Source organism: Acanthaster planci, linkage group LG15 (genome assembly GCF_054643075.1).
Source record: "Acanthaster planci isolate LZ-2023a linkage group LG15, COTS_SCS, whole genome shotgun sequence".
Lineage (NCBI taxonomy): Eukaryota > Metazoa > Echinodermata > Asteroidea > Valvatida > Acanthasteridae > Acanthaster > Acanthaster planci.
This window is the reverse complement of record NC_141791.1, coordinates 12,204,850-12,228,652: the sequence shown is the minus strand read 5'-3', so window position 1 is coordinate 12,228,652 and position 23,803 is coordinate 12,204,850. Positions and strand designations below refer to the sequence as shown.

Genomic DNA, 23,803 nt, shown 5'->3' with positions numbered 1-23,803 from the left:
TCAGATCGGAGGATCTGATGGTGACCAGTAATATGCAGTTTACTTGATGCAGCCAGCTAACCACTTCGACATCATGGAATAACAAATGACTATATGAAGACGACTAGACGCCAGTTGGAGAGAGAAGAACCTGTAAGAGAGGAGATCGTGACCGACGAGTTATCTCCATCAGTTGAGGCAGGGATAAGAGCATGCGGTGTTATATGAGCGGCAGTGCTGCAAGCCTAGACAGCAATGGTGGTGGCATGCTAAGGACTGATGTGCTAATTGACGGGATTCATTTACCGGATTGAAGAGCAGACAGGAGCATAAAAGAAAAAGCCCAAGGGGGGATTGGGTCTGCGATGGGCACCTCATACGCATTCAACGATTGGCTCTTCATGAGTTTAACAGAAATTCTTTTGCCTTGGCCTACTACTAACATGTTCAATCACAGCTGGCCAAATTTATTGTACGATGGTAAAAGGCTGACATTGCCAAGGTCCACTTTTGGCATCTCCAATTTGAGTCCTGCACGTACGGAACAGATACTGTAGATGAAGCAGAAGCGATTTTACTTTTTCAGTGTCCTTGGCAAGATTTCTTTGATGCCTTGTTTTTGTTGAAAACCGAGGAAATGTTAAAACATTTGGGGAGGGGCCAGAATATATGGTTTTCCCCTACAAAAAGGAAAATCTATGTGGATAAGAGTACAGAAATTTGTACAGGACCCTAGCACACAATGCTGGTTACTTCCAAAATCTTATATTAAGTTTCCCTAGAAACAAAAAGGACAATAAACAAATATCAATCTTGGAATTTGAAGGACAAGCCCTTGAGAAACTAACCAGTACATCTGAGTACTGCAAATCTGTCCCTACTATTCCAGGAAGGTTGGAAACCATGAATGACCATGAAGGTTGGAAACCATGAATGACCATGAAAGAAAGCCACAAATACATTTACTCCTCTGGCAAGGCAATCCAAGATTCTCCAGTAGGTATTCCACACGGGAAATTAATTAAACGAAAGAAACATCAATCAATATTGCCAAAGATTAATGCAGTGCAACAAAGAATGAAGGCGTCAATGAAGGGGCTACCAACCAGATGCTAATTATGTATTAAGAAGATTAAATACAAGAGAAAATGTCTGTTTTTTTTGTCAGACGATTAACCATGAGGGATGAGGTTGGTCATTCCTGAAGAATGTTTTGTCATGTGCCCTATTAGATCTACCTGTTTCCATTCTGTATTCAACATATGAAATTAAAGACAAGGAATTTTTTTTTGGGGGGGTGAGTCAAGAAAATAAAATATTGGGTACACTGAATTACAAACAACTCTCACTTTATCTCAAGAGCGAAGGAATACTTTGAAAGCAGCAGGCACGCAGAGTCAGCCCTCATGAAATTCAAATGCATGCTCGTCTCGAGAGCATGTGATTACGAATGGCTGTCGATCAATGACGAATCATCTGCTCGGGCCAAGGGTGAGATGGAGTGCAATAGGATGGGAGACATGCATCTAGTGTTCTGTACAGCAGAGCAAATAAGTCAATTTTCTCCTGACATTATGGGGATTTCAGGTCTCGTAGATCCATCTCGCAGGGACAGTCTTGGTTTTCAGGAAAGATGTAGGGTTTTCAGCACAAATCCGGCCCCTAACAATCGCAATCCATCGCTAGTTTAAAGTGTAAAGAAGAGACCTATCTTCTTAAACTGACTTTTCACTAACTTTACTGTTAATTTTTCAACGTTCAAAATTCTATTAATTTAAATCACCCCCTCAAATATTAACTTAGCTTCTCTTTCTTTTTCATTCAAGTCTTAACTTGGTGCCTTTGTTGGGGAGGTATCACCTATAATATTTCCCAAGTATTGATGTTTGGTTAAGTCTTTTTTACAAATTTTTAAAGTAGTTTTATTCTAAGTGGTCTTAGTCTTCTTTTTTTTTGATAGTATTTTATGTAATGCGTGTATGATCATTGTCATGAAGACCACGCTATACAAATCTTAATTTATTATCATTATTATTATTACCACCTTTCATTCTACAGCCAATAGGCTTGTAAGCAAATCCCAGTCAACAATTTCTTGGGTTTTTTTTCTTGTTGTTTCCGGTGCTAATGTAACAAAGCTCTGGTTATGAAAAGGTTATTCGACTAATCATTGTTATAAGGGGAGTTGACTTTATCATCAAACCAAATAAAAGCCGATGAAAATTAGAATGGAATGGAACAGATACGGAGAGAGGCAAGGTTTAAGGAGGAAACTTTTATGATGTTTTTATTTAATTAAGAAATGAAATACATTGACAGCATCAGTCAAGTACCTTGTGAAAAACTTGATAATTTAGAACTAGAATTGCCGGCATAACTATTCGACATTGGAAGTGACAGAACAGATGTGGTAGCTACATGTATTAGCCCCGAGCTGGATTATGAGAGGATGCAATTTCCTAGCAAAGCACTCAGGCTCCTATGGTAGGAACTGCACTTCACTGGTTCACAGATGACTGAAATGCACTAGTTACGGGCACATCGCTACCAGCAAAATGAGCACTCCAAACCAACATGGCTCTTTCAACCGATGAGGGGGTGCTTCTGCTCGAAACAGATACCACTTCTCTTAGTGAGAAGAGGCATCATCCCATTTACCTATGGATGGAACTGCTCAAAATATACAGTATACTAGTACATGTATAATTAGCCACACGTTTGAAGTGGAGAAGACAAGATGGCACAATTTCCAAGTCACAAAATATTAATTACAAATATGTTGATTTGCACAGTCCCTGGGAAAAGTCGGTTTTGGGTAAAGTGTCAAGTACTTGCTTGTCAAGTGTAGGCTTATTTCTTCATGATAATAATGTAACTCTTTTAAAGCAAGTACTGTATTTGCTCTGCTCACAAAATCATGACCAAAATAATACATTGTATCTATCATCTCCATGCCTACCTAACTTCTGTGAGTTTGTCCCATTTACACTACTTATGCCAGGATGATGATAAATTTCACCGAGCAAGATATTGAGAATGAAGTGATACTGATAGAAACTCATCACTCAAGATGAATTCATTACTGGCAAAGCATGGTATTTTAATATCCTGGTGTCCACTGTATGGTTAAGTGCTGTTGGAATCCGCTTTAAGCAGAACAAAAGAGGGTGTGTGTGGGTTTTTTTGTGCCACCGTATAGGCACGCCACAAGGTGCGCAAGTATATGCGCATTTGACCTGGAGCACGCTGGGTACGCGGAACTAATTATTCCAGCATGTATGGTTTTTGCGTATGCGCAGAACACGTGCAAGAGCCACTTGTAACCACCTGTCTTTCTTTCGCCAATTGGGGGTGTAATTCAGCTCGGGCAAATAACCGTCACCACTCTGACCTGTTATTTGAGAGCTGTGGCGACTGTCATGAATATGCAAATCACAATGGCAGTTAAATAAATTTAAGATCCATACAATAGGAAGAAAGAATAAAATGTTTAAAGAGAATAAATAAAATAATTGAACTTATAAGCCCCTACACAATTTTCAGCTTTTGACTATGCTTTTTGGTGTACCTTACTTTGGTGGAAAAGCTGCAATAACACTGTTCCATACTTGAACCTTACCTCAGCAATGTTGTGACTATCAACTCCCATTCTGTTGTTTACTGTTTTTTTGCTATGTTTCAAATTGTTTCAAATTTTGTTTCAAATGAAAGTCATCATCCTCTGTATAAAAAGGCTAAAAATCACAAGAAACAGTACTCTTTCAGCAAACATCAGCCGGAGGAGAAACAAAGAGGAGCATCACAGCTCCAGAGTTCTATGGAAATGATCTGCCCAAGCCAGGAGAGAGAAGACTTAGGAATTCAGTTTTGCATCACAAGACACATCAGAGGAAATCGCAACTGAAACCAGAAATCCACACTGCTGTCCATGAAGATCAGCTCTCTACAGACTTGCAACAGTGAGGCAGGTAATTTACGGAGCTGATGTTAAAGGTAGAGTCCTTCATTTGCTGCCATCTAAGAAATTGATGACATCACTGCTGAAAAGCAAACTTAGTTTAAAGATAGGGGACTAAACCCACTGTAAAATTCTTTCTGACAGGCTGTCATTTTGAAGAAAATAACGAAAGAGGGCCTTTTCAAACGAAATATCTAAAGACGCATTTTTGGAAAACTGCCATCAGCTGTTCGTTATTTCGGAGAAGCACACCCAAGCATTGACACAACATACACGAGTACGGTTTTTATAATTGTTGATTCAGTGTGCGACATCGTGCAGCTACAATCAGCTGCATGAGAATGTGTTTGGGAGGCTGATTTGTGGGGCAATTCAAATCATGACTCCTACAACCTGCAATTTGAAGTCAAAATCCTTTTTTTACCCAAAAATATGCAGCGTTCACTGAGTAAACTTTCATCGCTGTTTGGTAACCTTCTTCACACTGTGAGTGATTTTGTTACCTCAAGTGAACATAAAGAATGACAAATGGTGGACTGTACCTTTAAAGAAGATGTGTTCTAGTGCATGTATCAGAGGTATCAGGAATTTGGTTTAAACCGCTGATGTCAATGCAGAAAATATCCCTCCCCCCTAAAAAAAGACTGTTTACCGACAGCCTTCATTTGAAATGAGAATTATTTAAAAACGGAGTACTATATGCATGTCAGAAGCAATACAAGGTTTTAATTAAATTACTTAGCCTCTTAATTTCTTGAGACCCAGTGGCAGTTATCATTGAATTGCTCTTGATGGAGTCACCGGGATTTAAATGGATAAACACAGCATGGCCTTTAGAACTAGATATCAGATTCAGCTGAAATGTCAACAAATGTCTGTTTGATGAGTCAGCCTGGAGTATTGAATCAATTCTCATTACATTTTTTCTTTTTCTCTCATTGCTGGGGGAAAAAATTATTTTAAAAAAAGACAGAACCCAAATTGAACTTGGACATGCACAGACAGCCGTGAGGAAAACAAATGTGATGTTCTCCAGGTTCACTGGTACCTGCAGCTTAATTGGAATTTATTCAAGGAAAAAGATAAGTTGTAGTTTATTACGTCTTTATGCCCTGCAGCCTTTACAAATTATCATTTGGCGCAGTTTCAATTTCAAGACCACCAGAAAATACAATTTAATATTCTAGCTTTCAAACATAATGAAATTCTTAAAAACCAAATCAGCTTTGCCCACTTTGTTAATTTCTTTCTCAGAAGTACCTCAATATTGTTTATGTGTGATACTGAGCGTCGACATCAAGCATCTGAACATCACAGACCACCACACTGAAATGGCTAATTTATTCGTGCTGGCTGTTTGTACACTGGCAGATTCCTGATGGCTTCTAGGGTGCTGACGGAGTACATAAATCACACCCATGATGCATTCTGGTGCAAAAAAATATAGCCCGTGAAGCAACAGTAGACAGACGGCTTCCCCTTAGTATAAACTGCACGTTCTTGGTAACCCTGCTCGCCAACCAGTTACTAAGGAGCCTTGTTTGTGTTGGCGTGTATTGCAGCACCATGCTGCATGTTTACAAGTCGTTGAGTACAAAGTGATTAAATGCCACCTTCATTCTTGTTACCTGAGAGCTCAGAGGTAGAACACAGTGGCATCAGGTAAACAACATGAGAAATGTTGGAAACCGTTGACGATCATTTTTATAGCCCTGTGAACCAACCATATGTGACAAAAATTCACCAGCACAGGAACTTCATAAATCATTATTTTAATTGCCCATTCTGTAAATAACTCAAATAATAAATCAGTCTTTGGAAATAAAATTATTTTCCAATACTTCAACACAAAAATAACTGCCCCCTTTTCCTTTGAATCGAAACAACACAGTTCATATTTGTAAAGAGCTGGGCCCAAATTCACGGTGCTGCTTACCCAAAGCGAAAAATCGGTGCTTACCATAGCAGAAAATTCTGCGCTTAAGACGAATGTACTTCACAGGTTAACTAGGAATTTTGGCTTGTGTGCATGCGTACATCCCGTAACTAAGGATTAGAGCAGAATTTTTCTGCTTGTGCAGTTAGCGCAGAATGGAGATCGTAAGCACTGAATTCTGCAGTAAGCAGCACCATGAAATTGGGTCCTGAAGAAGGGAACTTTTCCAAAAGTGATTACTTCTTTCACCTTTCCCACTTTGCTGTGGAAAAACTGTTGTTCATTACATTTCAAGTCACTCCTGTGGCAGATTGTCATATCTGACATTTTTTTTATTATTAATTTTAAATTATTGCAACTTTAAGCTGAATTTACTGAATTTCATAATTTCGGATGAATACACAAGACATGCAGTTCATGATTTAATCTCTCCCAAATTACATTTCTAGTGCTTCAGCCCTTTCTTCTTCTTCGTCATATTGGAGTATTTTGGTACAAAAGGCATGGGTCACATGCTTATTTTGTTTCATTTTTCCTGGGGTTGTTTTCTTTAGATTAAGATTTGTTAAATAGTTAAAGTTCTGATTCCTACTCATAATTTATGCCCTTTAGTTTCATATTCACACGGGCATTTCGTGGTGATTTGACTCTGTATTGCTAAAACCTAGATGGCTTGCTGACAAAACCTGTATTGAGTTTGGCTTCAGTTTTTTCAAGAGTTCCACATTAATTTCGCCTGATTTTCTTGGTGAATCGACAAGCTTGTGGAGGTAGCGCAATACCCATTTGGATTCCCAGGAGTGGGTTCTGACACCAAATATTTCTGACTCTTACTGATGAAGATCCTCATTAAACCAGCCACCGGGAACTGGTAAGATGATGATACAAGCCTTCTGCTCAGCCAACACATCCACAACCACCCCAGGAATGATAAATTAGCCCGGTTCCTCAGACCGACTCATCTGTTGTCTCCAGACCTGATGCCCGAGGGTAAAATGGGTGATATTTCACGGTCAAATAATCGCCCAGAGCGTGGTCCACCTTAGCAACAAAGGAATTAGTCAAGAGGGATGTGGATGCAAGCCAGAGCCTCTCTGAGCTTCATTTTTGAGTGATTTATGATTAGCCATGCTCCGTCTGCAGGCATCTTTCAGTGATGAGTAATATATATGCTGATTTACATGAAATATTTATGATGTTTGTATCCCAACTCACAAAGAGAGCACCATCTCATTGAAGAAAATATTGACTAAAGATGTTCCAGAACCAAAGAAACCATTTTCATGGAGTCAGATACTGTTTTACTAACCCCCATGGTCAGAGAATCCAGGTTTCCTATGTAGATGTATCACGCTTTGAATAAATAAATATGTAAATAATTAATTATGATTCCACCTGAATGTTATCAGGGAAAAAACATCTCTATCTGCATTCAACACATCAGGAAGCCTATGGGTATGTGAAACTGTTAATCAGAAACTGAGTTTTTACTTAATAAAAATCTTTGAATTTCTCACTGAAATTTAACTTGGTTAACTGCAGTGATATTCCTTTGTGAGCAAATGTTCTTTGAAAACATATTTTGACATCGTATCGAGTTTACAGCAAAAATTTAAAAACAAAAAGACTCAAGGATGGATTGCTGCAAAAATTGTTTTCAACACCACAAGGTCTGGTTACTACATGTAAAACTGAACTTTGGAACCTGCATTCTTAAGCATGTGGTTGTCTTGCTGACAATTATCTGCAGATGCGTGCAATTTTGCAATGAGTAACCACCGTGCTCGTACCCTCCCTCCTCTGCACAAGCACAACCCATGTGACACAAGGGTTGAGCACTGGATCTAAGATATCATAGACCTGGTCTGCTACTGGATGCAGATAGGAAAACCTGTGTCTTTTTCTCGTCTTACTGCCTGTTCTTGTTTTGGGCTGACATTTAAAACTGCGGACACATTACCATTGCAAATTAGTCAAACTATACAGGTGTTGTTTGAATACAGAGTGCAAGTTCTTGCCTCTGTCTAGCTAGGCATTTATTGAATTAATTCACTTCATTTCTCTGGCCTGGGAATCTGGGGATATATGTTTTATTGGGGGATATCATGACATTAAGAGTTTTCTATGTCAGGCGGTCAATTCTGCACACAATTTATTACTGATTTCAAGTTTATTCAAGGAGTTTCAGTTTCTCAACAACCAAGAAGCATACAATTAAACCAAATGGCAAGACCTTAGCATGGGATGAAGGTGCAAATGCCAAGACCCTAGCATGGGTATGAAGGTGCTAATGCCAAGACCTTAGCATGGGATGAAGGTGCAAATACCAAGACCCTCACATGGGATGAGGGTGAAAATGTTAATCACTACTTGAATTAATTTTGATAAGAACAATTAACATAAAATGGGACTTAGCTTCAAGTTTTTCTTTTATATCGAGAGCTATTTATATAAAAATGCACATATGCAAGGTTTGCAGAGAGACAATTCTCATTGTGGCCTTTTACAGCCTAGATCTATAGATGTCAAAACTGTAATGTTCACTGTATTAGTACATGTAATTTACTGACAGAATCTTAAGAAAAGTGCCTAAGTGTTATTTGACCTGAAATGGTGAGAACATTCAAAACAAGAATAATGTCACTGATACCGTTCAGAAGACAACACTCTTGATGCAGTAGAATAAGGTTTATGCATGATTTGTACATACTGCCACAGGGAAGCTTTACATCATGATGGTGACTTCACAGTGAAATCTCTTCTATTTTGGATAGGACCAACTGATAGATGAGGTTTTCATGCTGTGAATACTGGATGACCCCCTCCCCAAAAAGCCAAAAATAACATTTATTTTCTCCCCAAACAGAAATAGTTGTTTTGGTACAAAATTAATTCATATTACATTTATGTAACCTTTAAAAAATGATGACTTCATTTAAATCTGATGATGCATTGCAGAGATAATCACAATTACGTACATGTAAGACAAGTGTGTGTTTGTTCCATCTAGTGAAATTTCATACAGTGCATGCAGTCACTGAATTCAAATCCTGAATTGTCTCACAACTGTTGGGTTCCTTCTTTCAAATTTCTTTCTAGCTGTAAATTTGATGAAACTGGTGCTTGTTTCAGAGGGCAGAGTAGGCCTATGTTAAGTAAAATTTAGCACTTTACTTTTGGGTTGCATTTGTTCAGGTGACGCCCTCTATATTGTAAATGTATTGAAACATTGAAAGATTACCTGACTTATTCTTCATCATTCTTCTGAAGTGAGCGGCCTCCTCCTTCTCCAAGATGCTGGGATCATACTTTGGAGAAGATGCACCATTTTCATTGGCAGCCATGGTGACTTATGGTGAATATTCATAAAAATATAGATCCAATATGGTTGATATGTCAATACCTGTCAATGGAAATCAAAGCACGTTTCAAAACTTATTTCCTTAAACACTCTCAGGTAGAATTTTAAGCATTTCTTTGGGACTCAGATGTTGTCCCGGAGGCATTCATTTTTTAGAATGTGTCCCGCAGAACCAAGTTCTTACACGACACTTCGAAAACTATTTCAGAATGGTAGGCCAACTTTAATTGCAGACTGAGTCACAAGGGTAGCAAGTGAACCAACTTGTGCCTCTGAATTGGTGAGAAGTTACCCCCAAACCAGGCGCCACTGAATGTGGGTCAACAGCTATAAACAGCTTCCCTAAGTAATATTTGTTTAGCAGAGTTGTCAGAAAAGGTTTCCCCTGAGGCCCCGCACAACCAAATGTGCACCCACTCCATGCTGTAGGGTGCAGAGTTCACGCAAAGTAACCCCCTAATTTGAAGAGGGAAGAAAAAAAAGGCATTTCAAACAATTGACCGAATTTGGGTTACAGGTTTGGTTGTTTTAATGGACAGGCAGCGAACTGCCCTGGAATATACCACATTTGTTCAGTGGTAGTGAATTTGTTTACTTTGTAATCAATGCTTTTTATCTGTGAACTTTGAGCCCTGTTGTACTACACAAACAGAACTAGCACAATATAAAAAGTCATACATGTACATGGTGGTTGAATGTTGAAAGTAACTGTGGCAGCGCTTGCATTCAAAATTCACCCTCTGCTATAGATTTACATATGAAGAGAAGATGTATACTTCCCATTTTCCGAATGATACACATTTCAATCACCATTTCTCATTTGCGAATTCGACCCCAAAAATTAAATGACTGAAAGTATGGCTATTGTTTTTCTGCAGTAAATGAGTGCTAACTATTGACTTAATTAAGGTGCTTACATTTACCTCACAGAGCATTCCCCATATGTATCTGCATGCTATTTTTCAAAAGGACTTTTTGGGGTTTTTTTACATTATTTTTTTACATTTTCTTCTCAAAAAAAAAAAAAAGAGTTCAATATGAGTGTTAATAGTCCTGTTTAAAATGAGTCATCAATCTTGTCAAAGTCGAGCATTTTGATTTTGGGTCCAACTTTAAGAGTTCCCTCCCCCCACGCATTAGTATTATCTTTTTGGAAAGAATTTCATCATGTTCATTAGCGGACAACACTAATTTTCCCTTAAAATGTTATAATAGCCGTCAGAAAGTGATAAATTTTCCTAAAAAGTGAAATTTAGCTAAGAAAATTCCTATTTACTTAGAAAACACTTGTTTGTGCTCAGGGGCATAACGTGTTGTCCGTATATGGAACTATATTCTGTATATTATATTTTCTTTTTCTCCGAACAAAATTGAAAGATATTTCCATCGAAATTGTGTCATGAAAATATATCATTCTTACCTGAAAGAAAATCGTTTGGAACGATAGAGCTCTCATTCAATTGCGTGTACACATCCCAACCTACAGCCAGCAGACGATAACTTGCATTTCACGCACGTGCTACGTGCGCGTGGATGAAAACAACCTGCTACGTCGGCACGCACTGCTCCCCCTTGTCAAACCATTTCGTCACCTACTCCTACAAAAAAACGCAAATATCGGTGGTTTTCTCGAAAGCGGGGGTCAACAAGAACCAAATCCAGGCGCCCGCTTAATCCAAAAACGTCTGGTCTCGGTGGCTGACACTTGGAAATCCGTGGTTATAAGTGCCACAAAAACAAAACAAAATTCAAGAAAAATTGCATCCGTGTATATTTTATTCTCCATTCGCTCGCGCAGACGACACTTACCAATGCGCAAAAATATAGCCGGGCTTTTGTTGTCTTTTTTGTGTACGGAGAGGGCGCGCCCACTCCCCCGAAGGTTATTTATTCCTTTGTTGACATTTGATGCGAGGAAAATGATGTGGTCCAATTTTGCAGACATAGAGCTGGTTTGCATTTTCTCGTCACATTTCGACGATGGAGACAACATCTTAAAAGCACAGTTTGCAAGACTTTTTTGTGGAGTTCTACGGGGAAAATTAATTGCTTTGCTGCGATCATGAAATAGGAACCACCTGAATTTTTAAGTGATTTCGTCTCCCCGCTGCGAAATATGGTATGACCTGAATCGAAAACGCAGGCACACGACCGCGGCAAGGGCTTTGTACTGGTCACGTGACGATATCGATTAAGGTGGAATGCTGGATAATTTTCCCCCGTCCTTTTTCATCGCCCGTGTCAAATGACCCTCGGTTTGTATTTGTCATTGTCAATGAACGAAGACACCCAAAGGTTGGTGGACGACGGAGAAAATAAAAGGGTTTCAATTGAATTTCGAGGTCTACGTACAGGCCTCTGGTCTCACGGCAATAATGAAAATGCTCAGTGCATGTACATGTAATTATATGGGCCTCCATTAAAGGTTACGAGAGCGTGTCCAGTTTAGATATTTAATTATGTTCAATGGACACTACCACGACAAGTGTGTGGGTCATTGAGTATTTTGAGCAAAGTGGTCTGTATTTAGAATGCAATAATCTTAGTAACAGTTCAAACTGGATGATTTTTTCAAATGTAAACTACAGCAATATGCAGTTCATGATATCGAGATCAAACCTTGACCGGCGCGGCTAAGTACATCCTCGAATTTGTACTGAGGATTACGTTTTCGAACAATTATCTCGCAGCGGCATTTCCAATATTTGTGAGCCAGATCTGGGTGTTGATTTAGCTGATGGGGTTTAGTAAAAACAATCTGACAGAGTTTATCTAAGGTAATCGTGTTGTGAAGACGACAAAATCATTTGCAGTAGCGCTTCGCCTGCCACAAGGCAGGACCATAATTTATGTTGCACGTGGCAGTAGGCCTATAGCTAACTTAATCTGAATGCTTTTAAAAGGTGGTTAAATTAATACGGTCAAGTTCAACTTTGTGTTTATAGATTTCCCCTAAGTTCTCTGGAAACGCTGTGAGTACATTATACTCGTGAAATGTGACGCAAATTTGCACTGAAACTTTAAAAAAGGAAACCAAAAGAAAAATAGTCCACAAAATGTAATTTCGTTCGTTCTATTTGCGCTTTCATTTTTTGTCTATTTTGCCCTTTCCTTACCGCTTTAAGTTTTCAGCCAGTAGAGCAAACATATCTGACAAACTCTTCAGCTTTTCTGAAGGTTACAGCAATCGTATTCATTTCTTTACTGCACGATTTCAAATGAAATAGGACCGATGTTCGCAAGCGGTATTTAGTCGTGGTCGGGTGTACTGACCTTCAGTGCGAGAGAGATCTAGCAGTACAGCGCCCAAGAGGCGAGACAGCAAAATGATCATAACATAACTACATGCACTGCACTGCGACAGACTTTTTCTAGCGAAATAAAAAAGTGTCGATGATAAATGATGCTCAGCTCTGGCAGATGCGACAGGTGACATTACTGCGTCTGGTTACGCTCAGAGTATCGGTGATACAACACTAAGGACGTGTGAGCAGAAACCCACAACTTGATAGCTAGTGAAGATGCGCATCGCACAGGCGCTGGATATGGCGTCCCGATCTTGGTCGGCGTCAGGTTAAATTGCCAGGTGTGTCGACCAAGCTCGGACAAGGGGTGGGGACATCTGTGTCACACCTCCACAGCCTAGGGTGTGGGGTAGCCACTCCCCCCCCGCTTCTGCCTTGCTATTTTCCTACACGTACTGGTCGTGTATTGCGATTCATGGACGCAGTCTGTAGGTTTCTGCACCTCACTGGTGTGGATGGAATTCCAAATCCACTCACATGTGACCCCACTTGGTCGAAAATGGGTTGCCTTGCATGGTTTGATTGCGTCTATAGCCTCAGCTCGATTTCTCACGCCAACACACAAGCAGAAATTACAATTTTAAATGTGGTTTTCAAATCATACGGTGCATTCGTTCTGCAGCTTTGGACGAGGATCACGTCCTGTACGATTTGACTGCTTCACCGAGAAGACGCCGTATGACAACCAAACCCAAGGGAGCCCAAAAAATAATAATTTCTCCAACTGCACAAATCCACAAATCAGTTCTTAATCCCCCTGAAAACGTTCTCGCAAAATAGAAAAACACCTGCTGATGTAGCCAAAACTGTGAGAACTATTTTTTTCCTTGCAACAAAGTTCGTCACTACAATCAATCGAGCCCGTGCACTGATTTTCTCTCGCGCTTGTCAACTTTCCTGACGGTCCTGCCCGACTCTTTACTTTTAAATGTAAAAAGTTCCCATTCTGTTTACCAGTGACAGGTTTGCTGATCAAAAGGACGCTGTCAAAAGGACGAACTCCTTTTCCGACGTGTGATTTGGGGCTTTGGCATGTTTGGAGTGCACTTTTTTTTAAATTAAGAAACAAAAAGATTCAGCAAGAGATATAAACGGTTGTCAAGGAGTGAACAAAAGCATTAAAACTGCACTTAATTCACTACGACTGAAAATGCGCATGCCACTATGGAGTTAAGTACATCATGAACCGAAAATGACATAAGTTACCCCTCGCACGCTTAAGAAAAGTACCCCGCGAGCGCTGGACAGGGATGGGTCGGGCTGAGACTGAATGGTAGTTTCATCATCGCCTGGGTATGCCAGATTCACTTTCGATTGGTAGTCAAGGTGGTTCGTCTGCCAAAGCCATCGGCAATAAACAACTTTTCCAATTGGTATTCTCTGGAGATTTGGGTCCCTCGATTAGGTAGGTTTTCTCCGGCCCTCAGTGTGTGACAGCGTCTGGACAACCCTCATTAAAGACGCTGTCTCCGCGCTGCTGTCAGAATCTTGGAAAGGATCGGCCGAAAGGGTGAATTGCTTTGGTTGCAAAGTGCCTCGAGCGATGGACTTTCAAATGAGATGTCGAACGAGGGGTGAACAGGAATCGTGCAAAGGTCATAACATTTCGCATTCAGAACTGTGTTTATGTCTATGCATCTTCATAAAAACACTCGAATTCTTATGTTCTCCGACATCTGGGTAGAATAGACTCCTTGAAAAGCAACGGAAAATCAATAAAATCTAATGAACTGTGTGGGTTGGGCCCTTTTCAAGGTTCAACTTCAGTTTAGACGTCATAAGAGAAATGCTTAAATTAAGGAATTCTTGACATTGTGCAGCAGTGCTTTATTTTTATCAAAACAAACATATATAAGGCATCTTATGGAAACTGGAAAACCATTTTTACACAATTATGTTACATTCAAATATCATTGTTTTTAAAGCTATACAAACCGAAGCCACAACTGGACAAAAGGTAAAATATAAAATAAAAGTTTTCATTTGTAGCACAGGTGAGGATTAATTTACACTTTGTTTTATACAAACGGGAAGTCTGGACGGCTGACAAATTTCCAATTCAAAGGTTCTCCAAAAATCTCTAAATATACAAAATTATTAATTATATTTTGGTGTCAAAAGAAAAGTATATACATGTACATGTACACTAATTAAAGACTGGACGGAAAAACCAGAATTGTCTTTGTAATCATGCAACAAGAAGGAACTTCAGTTTTGCTGAAATCTGACACCCACAAAGACACAAACAGTTGAAGTTCTCTTCGTTGTGCCAGATAGAAAAGAACCAGATTGGAGTGGGCAGACTACAATGGTAATCTTTGGTTCCAGAGTATTCAGATATTGCTTAGTGTCTTGTGAGATACATATTTGCCATCGACAAGTTTGTAGTTTCTCAACACTACAAGTTTGCCATGCACCCATTTGTGCTACACCAGCTCCACGTAGGGGCCAACAGAAAACTTGATGCCAGTGTCTTCAAATGTGAATGGCCTAAAGAGTAGATGCATGTGTTCAAATGTATTTTCCTCTCTTTCAAAATGCAATAATCAATGTGGCTTCAAGTGTTTTTATTGGACAGTTGCATTTAAATACAAGTATTCATAAGATCATGACCAAGTTAGCCCACACCCTCAATCATACTGACACCTTAGATCTGCCCACTGACTTTGCTTGAGAACTGTCGATGATGAGGTCTTTAAAGATGTATTATCCGTTGACGATTTAAACATCAAATGATGACATCAAACCTGACCTCGTGATAACATTAAAAAGACAAAAGTGTTTTACCAAATGCTACTGAGACGGTTATCATAGTTCACTTAACACACAAGATATGCACACCTTAAAATTGATTTGAGGTACGATAGCGTGCTTTCATTTTTGACTTCCAAGAAATGCAATCATCCGTCTTCTCCAGACTTATTTGAAAGCTGGATACATTACATTTTTGTTCCCCAGGGTATGGATACTACATCTTTAAGACACGATCTAGGACGACAATGCACCGTTTCCCTTCAAGACATGATGGCCGAGGAGGAGGGCTCTCGTCCCTTGAGGTTCAGGAAGAGGATCATCTTGTGGTCAAAGTCGATGGGCCGGTCCTCCGGATGCTTGTAGCGGCCCGTCATGTGGCCGCCCAGGTAGCGGATCAGCTCGCAGTTCTCCTCAAACTGTTGGAGTTTGCGGCGGTACTTCTTGCGGACGTAGTCCGAACTCCTGGGATTGTAAGCTGGGCGGGGAAATAAGGAAAGGCCCAATCAGGAAATACTGAATATTTCATTTTAATGTCAGTTATTTCGGAATGGAATGTACAAGGAGAATGTAATTACTTGATCAACAAAAAAGCTCTGACATGGACTTCAGAATTCATACTAGATATCCAGTCAAGATAAAAATCTTCCAAAAGTGCTTAAAGAAAGAAAAAAAATCCATAATGCTTGCCAAAGCTGTGAGTTTGCAAACTGCATTCAGAGTCTCAAAATAAAGAGCATTTCTTCATAATAAAAACACAAGCACAAGACAAATATTGTAAGTACAAATATATTATTTTACATAAATCAACTTTTCCTCCTAGTTTTCCAGTGCTACCTATCTTCTCAAAGAGGACATCTAAATATGGGAGAAATGAAGACATTCTACAATAGGGATGTAGGGTACAATAAATGTGCTTGCTATTCAGGAGGGCTGTTCTTTTTGCCTCTAAATCCAACCAAGCGCATGATTTATTAGTGTCAGCACATAAGCAGAAAAGAAAAGAGCATAGATCAATGAACTTGCAGCGTACTACAGCCGAGAGAGAAAAAATGGGAGCACATGGTCGCTTGGGAATAGACTGCAAAGCTGTAATCCTGAGCAATTCTCACAGGAGCCAATGGCAATGTGAGTTCCCACACATAAAAAGGAATGTTTCCCACAGGCAGAGACAAAAAAAACTTGCCACGCAAGGATTACCTATGTACCCCCAGGAGATATGCGACTGTTTTACCTCTTACGCAGACTCGACTCAACTCCAAACCGAAACAGCCCAGCCCACCTGGGGGGGGGTTTGAGGAGAAGAGATTTAAACCCGGCACTAGCTTAGCTGCTCTTGGCAATATGTTACATTACCGAGGTTTATCGCCGGCTGGGAATTGACCCCGTGACCTTTCCATGCCCTGCGAGGAGATTGGGAGTAAAGTGGGCCCTGGATTTTTTTCCCCCTTGGCACTTGAGTCTTAACCCAGATGGAGAAGCTATCGGTTGGAACATTAGTTAGTGATCCAACAGTGCAAGGTGGTGATAGAATTTAATCTGGCAATATTTTTCTATGCGAAAATTGTCGCAGACTGACTGATGCTTGGGAAAAATACTGAATTAATTGTAAGTTGCAAGGTGACAGTTCAGTCTTTAGAGCCTTCAAACAGATCACAGAAAATATTCTGTGATCAATTTGACGGTGCAACGAAACATTTTCTGGTTTTTCTGTAAACTATGGTAAATTCATGTCAACTAATGACTTTCCCCTTTTAAAAGAGAAATGATATAAACAGTACTCAGTTACAAAGTTAACAATGACATAAGAAATGACATCTAGAACGAACCCTTCTGCACATTCGCCAGTTCAGCATGTGGATGGGTTTTTTACAACTTAAACTTAAAGGGTGGCCCAAACCTCTTGCCAAATCACCTAACTATAGCATGGTGTGAGGGCAAGTAGTGGGAATCAGTGGTGCCCAGCTTTGGGTCAGCCTGACAACCTTCCGACCAAAAGTATGCTGCTTTGTTTTACTGCACCTCTTAAATATTTACCTCATAAAATGACGGCAATTACTCGTAGCAGCCATTGTTGTTTCTGAGCTGCACGGTTCCGTGTGATATGGCAGCAGGGCTGAAATAGTTTTTACGCTTTAATGTGTCTGTACTGCAGTAGTTACAAGGACTGCAACAACAGACAGCATGGTTCCATTAAGATTGCATGCTGCAGACTACATGTCTACCAGGCAGGTTCCAGAGGTGATTTTCGGTGTTACCGGAAAACATACCGCATGGCAGCCAGCTGGATGCTCATCGCCATGATGTCATCTGGGCACATATCACGCCCCGGTTTGCTCATGAATATTTTTGAGGGTTAGCAATATTCGTCTCCATCGGAGTCGATGAGATTTTAAACTTGGGATAATTTGAACAACAGATGAAGGTTGGTTTTTGAGGAAATGCACCCTCATTCAAAATACTGTTTTTAAAATTTCATCTGCTGCTTTTGCTGGTAGTCTTGGTTATAGTATATTGGCGACAAGCTTTGCGAGAATAAAGGAAAAGGTTTGCCAAACCAAAGCACGATATTATTACGGTTCGACTACAGCACATTTCAAGGAGTTAAATGTCCCAAGATAAGCGACTTGTAGCTTTTGTTGGAAACATCAGAGTGCTATCCAAAAATTAGAATGAATGAGCCAGTTCGGTATATCAACAGGGCATGCTCCAAAATAAAGCACGTCTTAGATCATTTAAAGATATGTGTACATGCGAGGTCATTCCTATCAATACAGAAAGGAATGGCTTACCCTCATCTCTGAGCTGGCATGTTGCCAGGTGCTTTGTACCCTTTTCCTTTTTGAAATACCAAAGTGACTCATTCAACTGAAATTTCCCAAAAAAGTGACTCACATTTTAGATGGTAAGCCACGTAGAGCAGCGCCGACCGCGAGGCAGACAGGAAAGGGAACTTGGGCTTGAAGCAGCCCACGGACGTAAGGGCCTTGGTGATTGCCACGGACAGCGTCTGCTCCATGTAGCCCAGCATGGGCAGCGAGGTGACCAGCAGCGGGTCCTTCTTGGGCGGTAACTTGTGGGGCAGCTTCAGGTCGTAGTATTTCTCAGGGTTGCGCAGGAACTTCTGGAGTTTGGCCTCCGAGAGAAAGCAGTAGAGATTCTGGCGGTACTCCACCAGAAGGTCAGGGTTGCCGGGAATGATGGCTTCGTATCTGGGGGAAGGGGGGCAAATGGAGGGAGATGCAAGCCTTTCAATGGAACATTCTCAAAGGATCACACCCTGGACACCTCGCACCTTGAGACTTTTGTAGGAACCCAGTTTTGTCAGCCAAGTTGCAAACTAGAAGTTCAGTCCCATTTGGCATGTTTTCTCTGTCCCAAGTTTGTTTCTGCATTCATCTTTACCTGGTTTACCTTGGTTCTTTGCTTGCTTGCTTGCTTGCTTGCTTGTCTGTCTGTGACACTTTGCCTTTGTGGAAAAATTCTGCCGCATGTACAATCGAAATGTCAAGTCCTCCAACTTTTTTGGCTAATTTGCTTCTTCCAATGTCCTCATGCTGTTTTTTGGAAACCTCCATCCCACTGCAATCTGTGCCTGTGAACATTCCCCAGCTATGCTACTCTAGGAACCTTTCTGAATACTCTACAAATCATCTGCTTTCAAGGGCAACCGACATCACATCCAGTGTTTTTACAAAGAGAAACAAATTGCAAATATGCAATCACAATCAGTGCTCCCACCTGAGTTTGCCATCCAGGTATGTGACTGGACAGTATCCTTGCAGCTCTAGCTGCATGGGGAACATAGTCTTGACCTCCAGGGGGGACCGCCTCCGAGGCAGCAGCTCGGGGGGTGGGAGCTGCCTGGGGGCCAGCGGGGGCACAAACTGCTCGGGGACGGCCAGGAACTCCGCCAGCTTGGCCCCGTCCTCCATCTTGTAGTAGCGGCCCCGGAACTCAGCAGCAAACTCCATGGTGGGGTTGACGGAGCAGTCCACCAGCTGGCCATCCCGGGCCAGGCTGACCGGACAGTACTGGCCAAAGTCGCCCAGCCGGGCTAGGAACTCCTTGGGGGTGATGCACATCTCAGCCACAGAGGCTGCCTTGCCTGATGAAGGAAACAACAAACTGTTAGTTGGAACTGTTCAGCTTACTTTCAAAAGATATATTCCAGTCTATTACATTAAATAATTAAATTCAAACAAGGGTCTAAACGAGCCAGCTTTGCTGATAAAAGTCTATGGTCTTCACCTCATTGCATCTGACTGAGATTGATTTCAATATTACAAAGTTACAAACAATAAATGTTGTCTTATAGCGACCACAGCTTTAACTTTACAATCTAAGTCCCTCCTCGTCACCTGCGAGGAGATTGGGAGTAAAGTGGGCCCTGGATTTTTTTCCCCCTTGGCACTTGAGTCTTAACCCAGATGGAGAAGCTATCGGTTGGAACATTAGTTAGTGATCCAACAGTGCAAGGTGGTGATAGATATGTACCCAATCAAAATCTGATTACTGCAGAACGAAATAGACCCTGTTAGTTCATTGTGTCCAATCACTTTTAAGCCGAAGTTCATATATACTGGTGTGATGGGAAAGCCTCTCACCTTCGGATATCCTCTGCAGGTATTCCTGGATGTGTCGGACAGTTCGCTTGCCTTCTTGGGCCGACTGGTTCCACACCCACCACTTGGAGCGCTCGCCGTCCAGCGCCACCCAGTTGCGGTGCTGCTCCTTGTACCATTCCCGCACCGCCGTGATCTCCTTCTGCCAGGCCGCGATGCGGATGGCCAGGATCTGGGCGCTGTCGTGGAGTGGCAGAACCCTGGAAAAAGAGACAGAGAACAACCGGGACCGTCAGTCATGCATTGGGACAAATTTGCCTGGGCTTACTCTAACCAGAGAAACTTCACAAACTGGCAGAGAGTTCTGCAAGACTGATTAATTAGCCTACTTCCATACTTGTCGATAGGTTATGGGAACTATGCATGGGTTGAAACATGTAAATTGTGGGGACCAAAAACATTAAAGAGACGAAGTCTTTTCGCCTCAACCTGGCCCAGATGTTCCTGACATGAAATTGTCTTCTTAATGTGGCGGAGGCCTACCCTTCAAAGGAAAACAGAGCACTGCAAGGTTGGGCAACAAATGAACAAATACCAGCAACAGGACCTTGACTTAGGAGAGTACAGGTCCTTTTCCCCACATGGCTTTGACGAGAATGCAACTCTGAGTCCTCACAATAACTGAAAAAGTCCATGTGTACCTGTAAGTCCCAATACTCAGGTTGTGTCCAAATGATATGGCTATGGCTGAAAATGATAACACATGTCTATGGGGAATGCAAGAAGCCCCAAAATTGGTGGCTTTCTCAGGCTTTCAATTCCTACTTTGCTAAAGCCATATCCAACTCAAATAGCTGTGGCTTGGAAAAACACGTGGGTCTACTGGAAATAGCCACAGCCGCAATAGCCAGCAGCTGCCACTGGTATGTGTGTTATTTCAAGCCCTAGCCATAACTTCTGGACACAGCCCAAAAACTTGGGGAGACTTCATTCTTCACACGCCACTTGATCTGTGCTGATTGGTTTAAACATACGTAGCGCTGTATGCGCATCACACACACACGTACAAGACCACTCCCGAGCACTGTTATGTAATAACTGCCAGAATACAATGGACTTCAATGAGACTAGCGCAGGGTCTTCGTGTGTTACCTGTCAGCTGAGTTCTTGTCCTTCATTCCTCTCATCATCAGCTCTCTGCTGTCCACTTGCAGCTCAATCACACAGACCGGGATAATACAGTGGTCCGTCAGGAGGTCCACCTGACGCTTGGTGACAGGGTAGCCGTCCAAAACGTAGCTGTGAGAAAGAATTTGGGTATCACAGGTTGAGTTGAAAAACAATTTATATTTTTTCCCTGGATTGAAAAAAATGGGTGAGGAAGGCCCTTATTCATGACAGTTATGTAGTTTTTTCGAAGATGACCAAACAATAAATGTGTGTCCACAGTCACTGGGGTATTAATGAACAGGTGCACCTAAAATTAACAGGTGCTCACAATGACAGGTACATCGACAATGTACAGGTGCAACTACAATGAACAGGTACATTGACAATGAACAGGTGCTCACAATGAACAGGTACATCAACAATGAACAAGTGCACCTACAATGAACAGGTGCTCACAATGAATAGGTACATTGACAATGAACAGGTGCACCTACAATGAACAGGTGCTCACAACGAACAGGCACATCAACAACGAACAAGTGTACCTTCAATGAACAGGTGCTCACAATGAACAGGTACATCGACAAGGTACATCGACAATGTACAGGTGCAACTACAATAAACAGGAGCTCAAAATGAATAGGTGCTCACAATGAACAGGTACATCAACAATGTACAGGTGCACCTACAATGAACAGGTGCTCACAATGAATAGGTACATCGACAATGAACAGGTGCACCTACAATGAACAGGTGCTCACAATGAACAGGTACATCAACAACATGTAGCCCCAGCACTTACCCTCTGGTGTTTGCCCTCATGTCCAGCAACGAGACCTCCAGGGCCTGCACGGCCAGCTCATCCGGTACCGTCAGGCCCTTGCACAGGTGGCGGTTCAGCTGGCCGGCCAGCTCCGTCTTGGGCTGCTGATTGAGGACAAAACGGATGGCCTCGCCGATGGACAGGCGGACCATGCCATACTCTGTTATGAAACGGTTTGCCACTGAAACGAGACAAAATGGTTGTCATTTGTGACTAAGTAACTCAATGGATGAGGAGCTCTGAACTCTTTTGTACATGAGTGGAAGAAAATGCTCAGAATTTAATTTCTTCAGCCTGTAAAACACCATGCCATTTGACTTATCTATAACATCTAAGTTTCTCCACCCAATTTGTAAGACAAAAGTATTTTATTTCTTTTCAAAAGTAATGCAGACAATGAAGAAATAAAAATATTGTGAAGCTCAGCCTATGGGCAACACACAACTTTTAGGTGGACATTATACGTTATTGTTACTTGTCTTTTTTAAGATTCAAATTTTTTACAACCTCAGAAAGGAGACATATTCACTGAAGTAATGCAGACTTGGGAATTTCTTCGACATATAAGGACAAAAATTAAGAGGCCAAAATATGTTGAGCTGAGGCAGTTGCAGGACTTACAGGTGGTCTTGCCTGACTTGGGCGGCCCCAGGATGGCCATGCGGATGGGGACGACCGGCTTGGGCGAGGGCTGCTTGAGGAACTTTAGCGGGTGCATGGTGAACTCCTCCCGGGCTGGGGGATTGGACAGGAAGTAGATGTGTTGGCGGTAGATGCAGGGGAAGGAGGGGTAGCCTGGCCCTTGCATGGGCTGGATGCAGTCACCTTCATTGAGCTGAGGCAGGAGAGTAACAAAGGCTATGCTGTCAGGATTAAGGCTGTATGTAACATCGGAACAATCTATCAATTACTGAATTCTGTCCAATTCCGTCAGACACCTCAATTGGGTACCACCTTCTAAAGTGGCCAGAAAAACTGCAACAACTTTGGAGTACATCTTCAACAAGAAATGTGCAAGCTGTTTTGGTACCACATACCTTAATCGGGCACCATCTGCCAAAGCGGCTCGGGTGCTTGTAGCCGATCTGCAGCATCTTCTTGGCCACGTGCTCCTTGATCGGGTAGGCCTTCTCAAACAGGCTCTCCCGGCAGTCCACGATGGGCTTGAGGTTCTGCTCCAGGGTGTAGCGGACGATGTGGGGTTTGCGGCCGCCATTCAACTCAATGCGGGGGACCAGGATCTCCTCCAAGGTTTCCTATAAGGAAACGGAGGAAAATGGCACACAAAACGAAACGATCCATGAAACCAGTTTAGAAAAACATGACAGACATGTAGCCTGGTGGTTTGGGTTTCCAACTCCAGAACAAGAAGTTGGAGGTTCGAATCCAGGAGCTGTTACATATTGTGACCTTGGAGGGGAGTTGCTTTTACTCCAACTTGTCTCTCTTCACTCAAAAGGAAATATGGGTACCCATGAGGGTAGAGAGATGGTTGTTGCATTTGATTGCACCTGAAATAGCAATGCCAAGCTCTATTCACTCTTTGCATGCTGCCGCCATAGGCATGCAGAGCCTCAAACTGGCAGCTTGTACGATCGCGTCAGAACCGCGTCAACGCAGCTTCTGAAATATTGTCCAATCGCATGGCAAGAGCTGACACAGTACGCGCAAAATCATGAAGCGACATACACGCAAATCACTACATTAAGCTACCAGATCCAGGCTCTCCATGCCTACCGTGGCAGCCTGCAAAGAGCGAGCAGAGAACCGACATGTGACGTCATTTTAAACCAGGAAGTGCAGTGCAAACGAATGGAGTACCCCCGCGTGTTGGTTCAAGCGTTGGTTCTTGTGCTAATACCTTTTACACACATAGCCATGCCCGTGATGTAATCACTTCAGTACTCATCCTCCCAAGGGACCTGAGATGGTTTTCAGGAATGGTCATGTACCCG

At 41.8% G+C, this 23,803-nt stretch overlaps 2 protein-coding genes across 19 annotated transcripts in view; both read right to left on the bottom strand.

The window, feature by feature from the left end:
- The window catches only part of dmd (dystrophin), a 173,713-nt gene extending 162,664 nt beyond the window's left edge, over window positions 1-11,049 (bottom strand). Inside the window, exons 1-2 of the mRNA XM_087146941.1 lie at window positions 10,655-11,049; window positions 9,115-9,276 (exon numbers count right to left, since the gene is read on the bottom strand). Of these exons, the coding sequence (XP_087003067.1) occupies window positions 9,115-9,217 (103 nt within the window). The 5' untranslated portion in view covers window positions 9,218-9,276; window positions 10,655-11,049. The remainder of the gene's footprint in view (window positions 1-9,114; window positions 9,277-10,654) is intronic.
- Window positions 11,050-14,342: 3,293 nt separating this feature from the next.
- Window positions 14,343-23,803, bottom strand: part of ak9 (adenylate kinase 9) — a 36,539-nt gene continuing 27,078 nt past the window's right edge. For all 18 annotated transcript variants that reach the window (XM_087146548.1, XM_087146550.1, XM_087146551.1 and 15 more), the window contains 8 exons: window positions 22,886-23,104; window positions 22,470-22,683; window positions 21,828-22,029; window positions 21,008-21,154; window positions 19,898-20,115; window positions 19,032-19,398; window positions 18,186-18,502; window positions 14,343-15,768 (listed from right to left, as the gene is read on the bottom strand). In XM_087146548.1, the coding sequence (XP_087002674.1) occupies window positions 15,554-15,768; window positions 18,186-18,502; window positions 19,032-19,398; window positions 19,898-20,115; window positions 21,008-21,154; window positions 21,828-22,029; window positions 22,470-22,683; window positions 22,886-23,104 (1,899 nt within the window). In that variant the 3' untranslated portion in view covers window positions 14,343-15,553. The remainder of the gene's footprint in view (window positions 15,769-18,185; window positions 18,503-19,031; window positions 19,399-19,897; window positions 20,116-21,007; window positions 21,155-21,827; window positions 22,030-22,469; window positions 22,684-22,885; window positions 23,105-23,803) is intronic.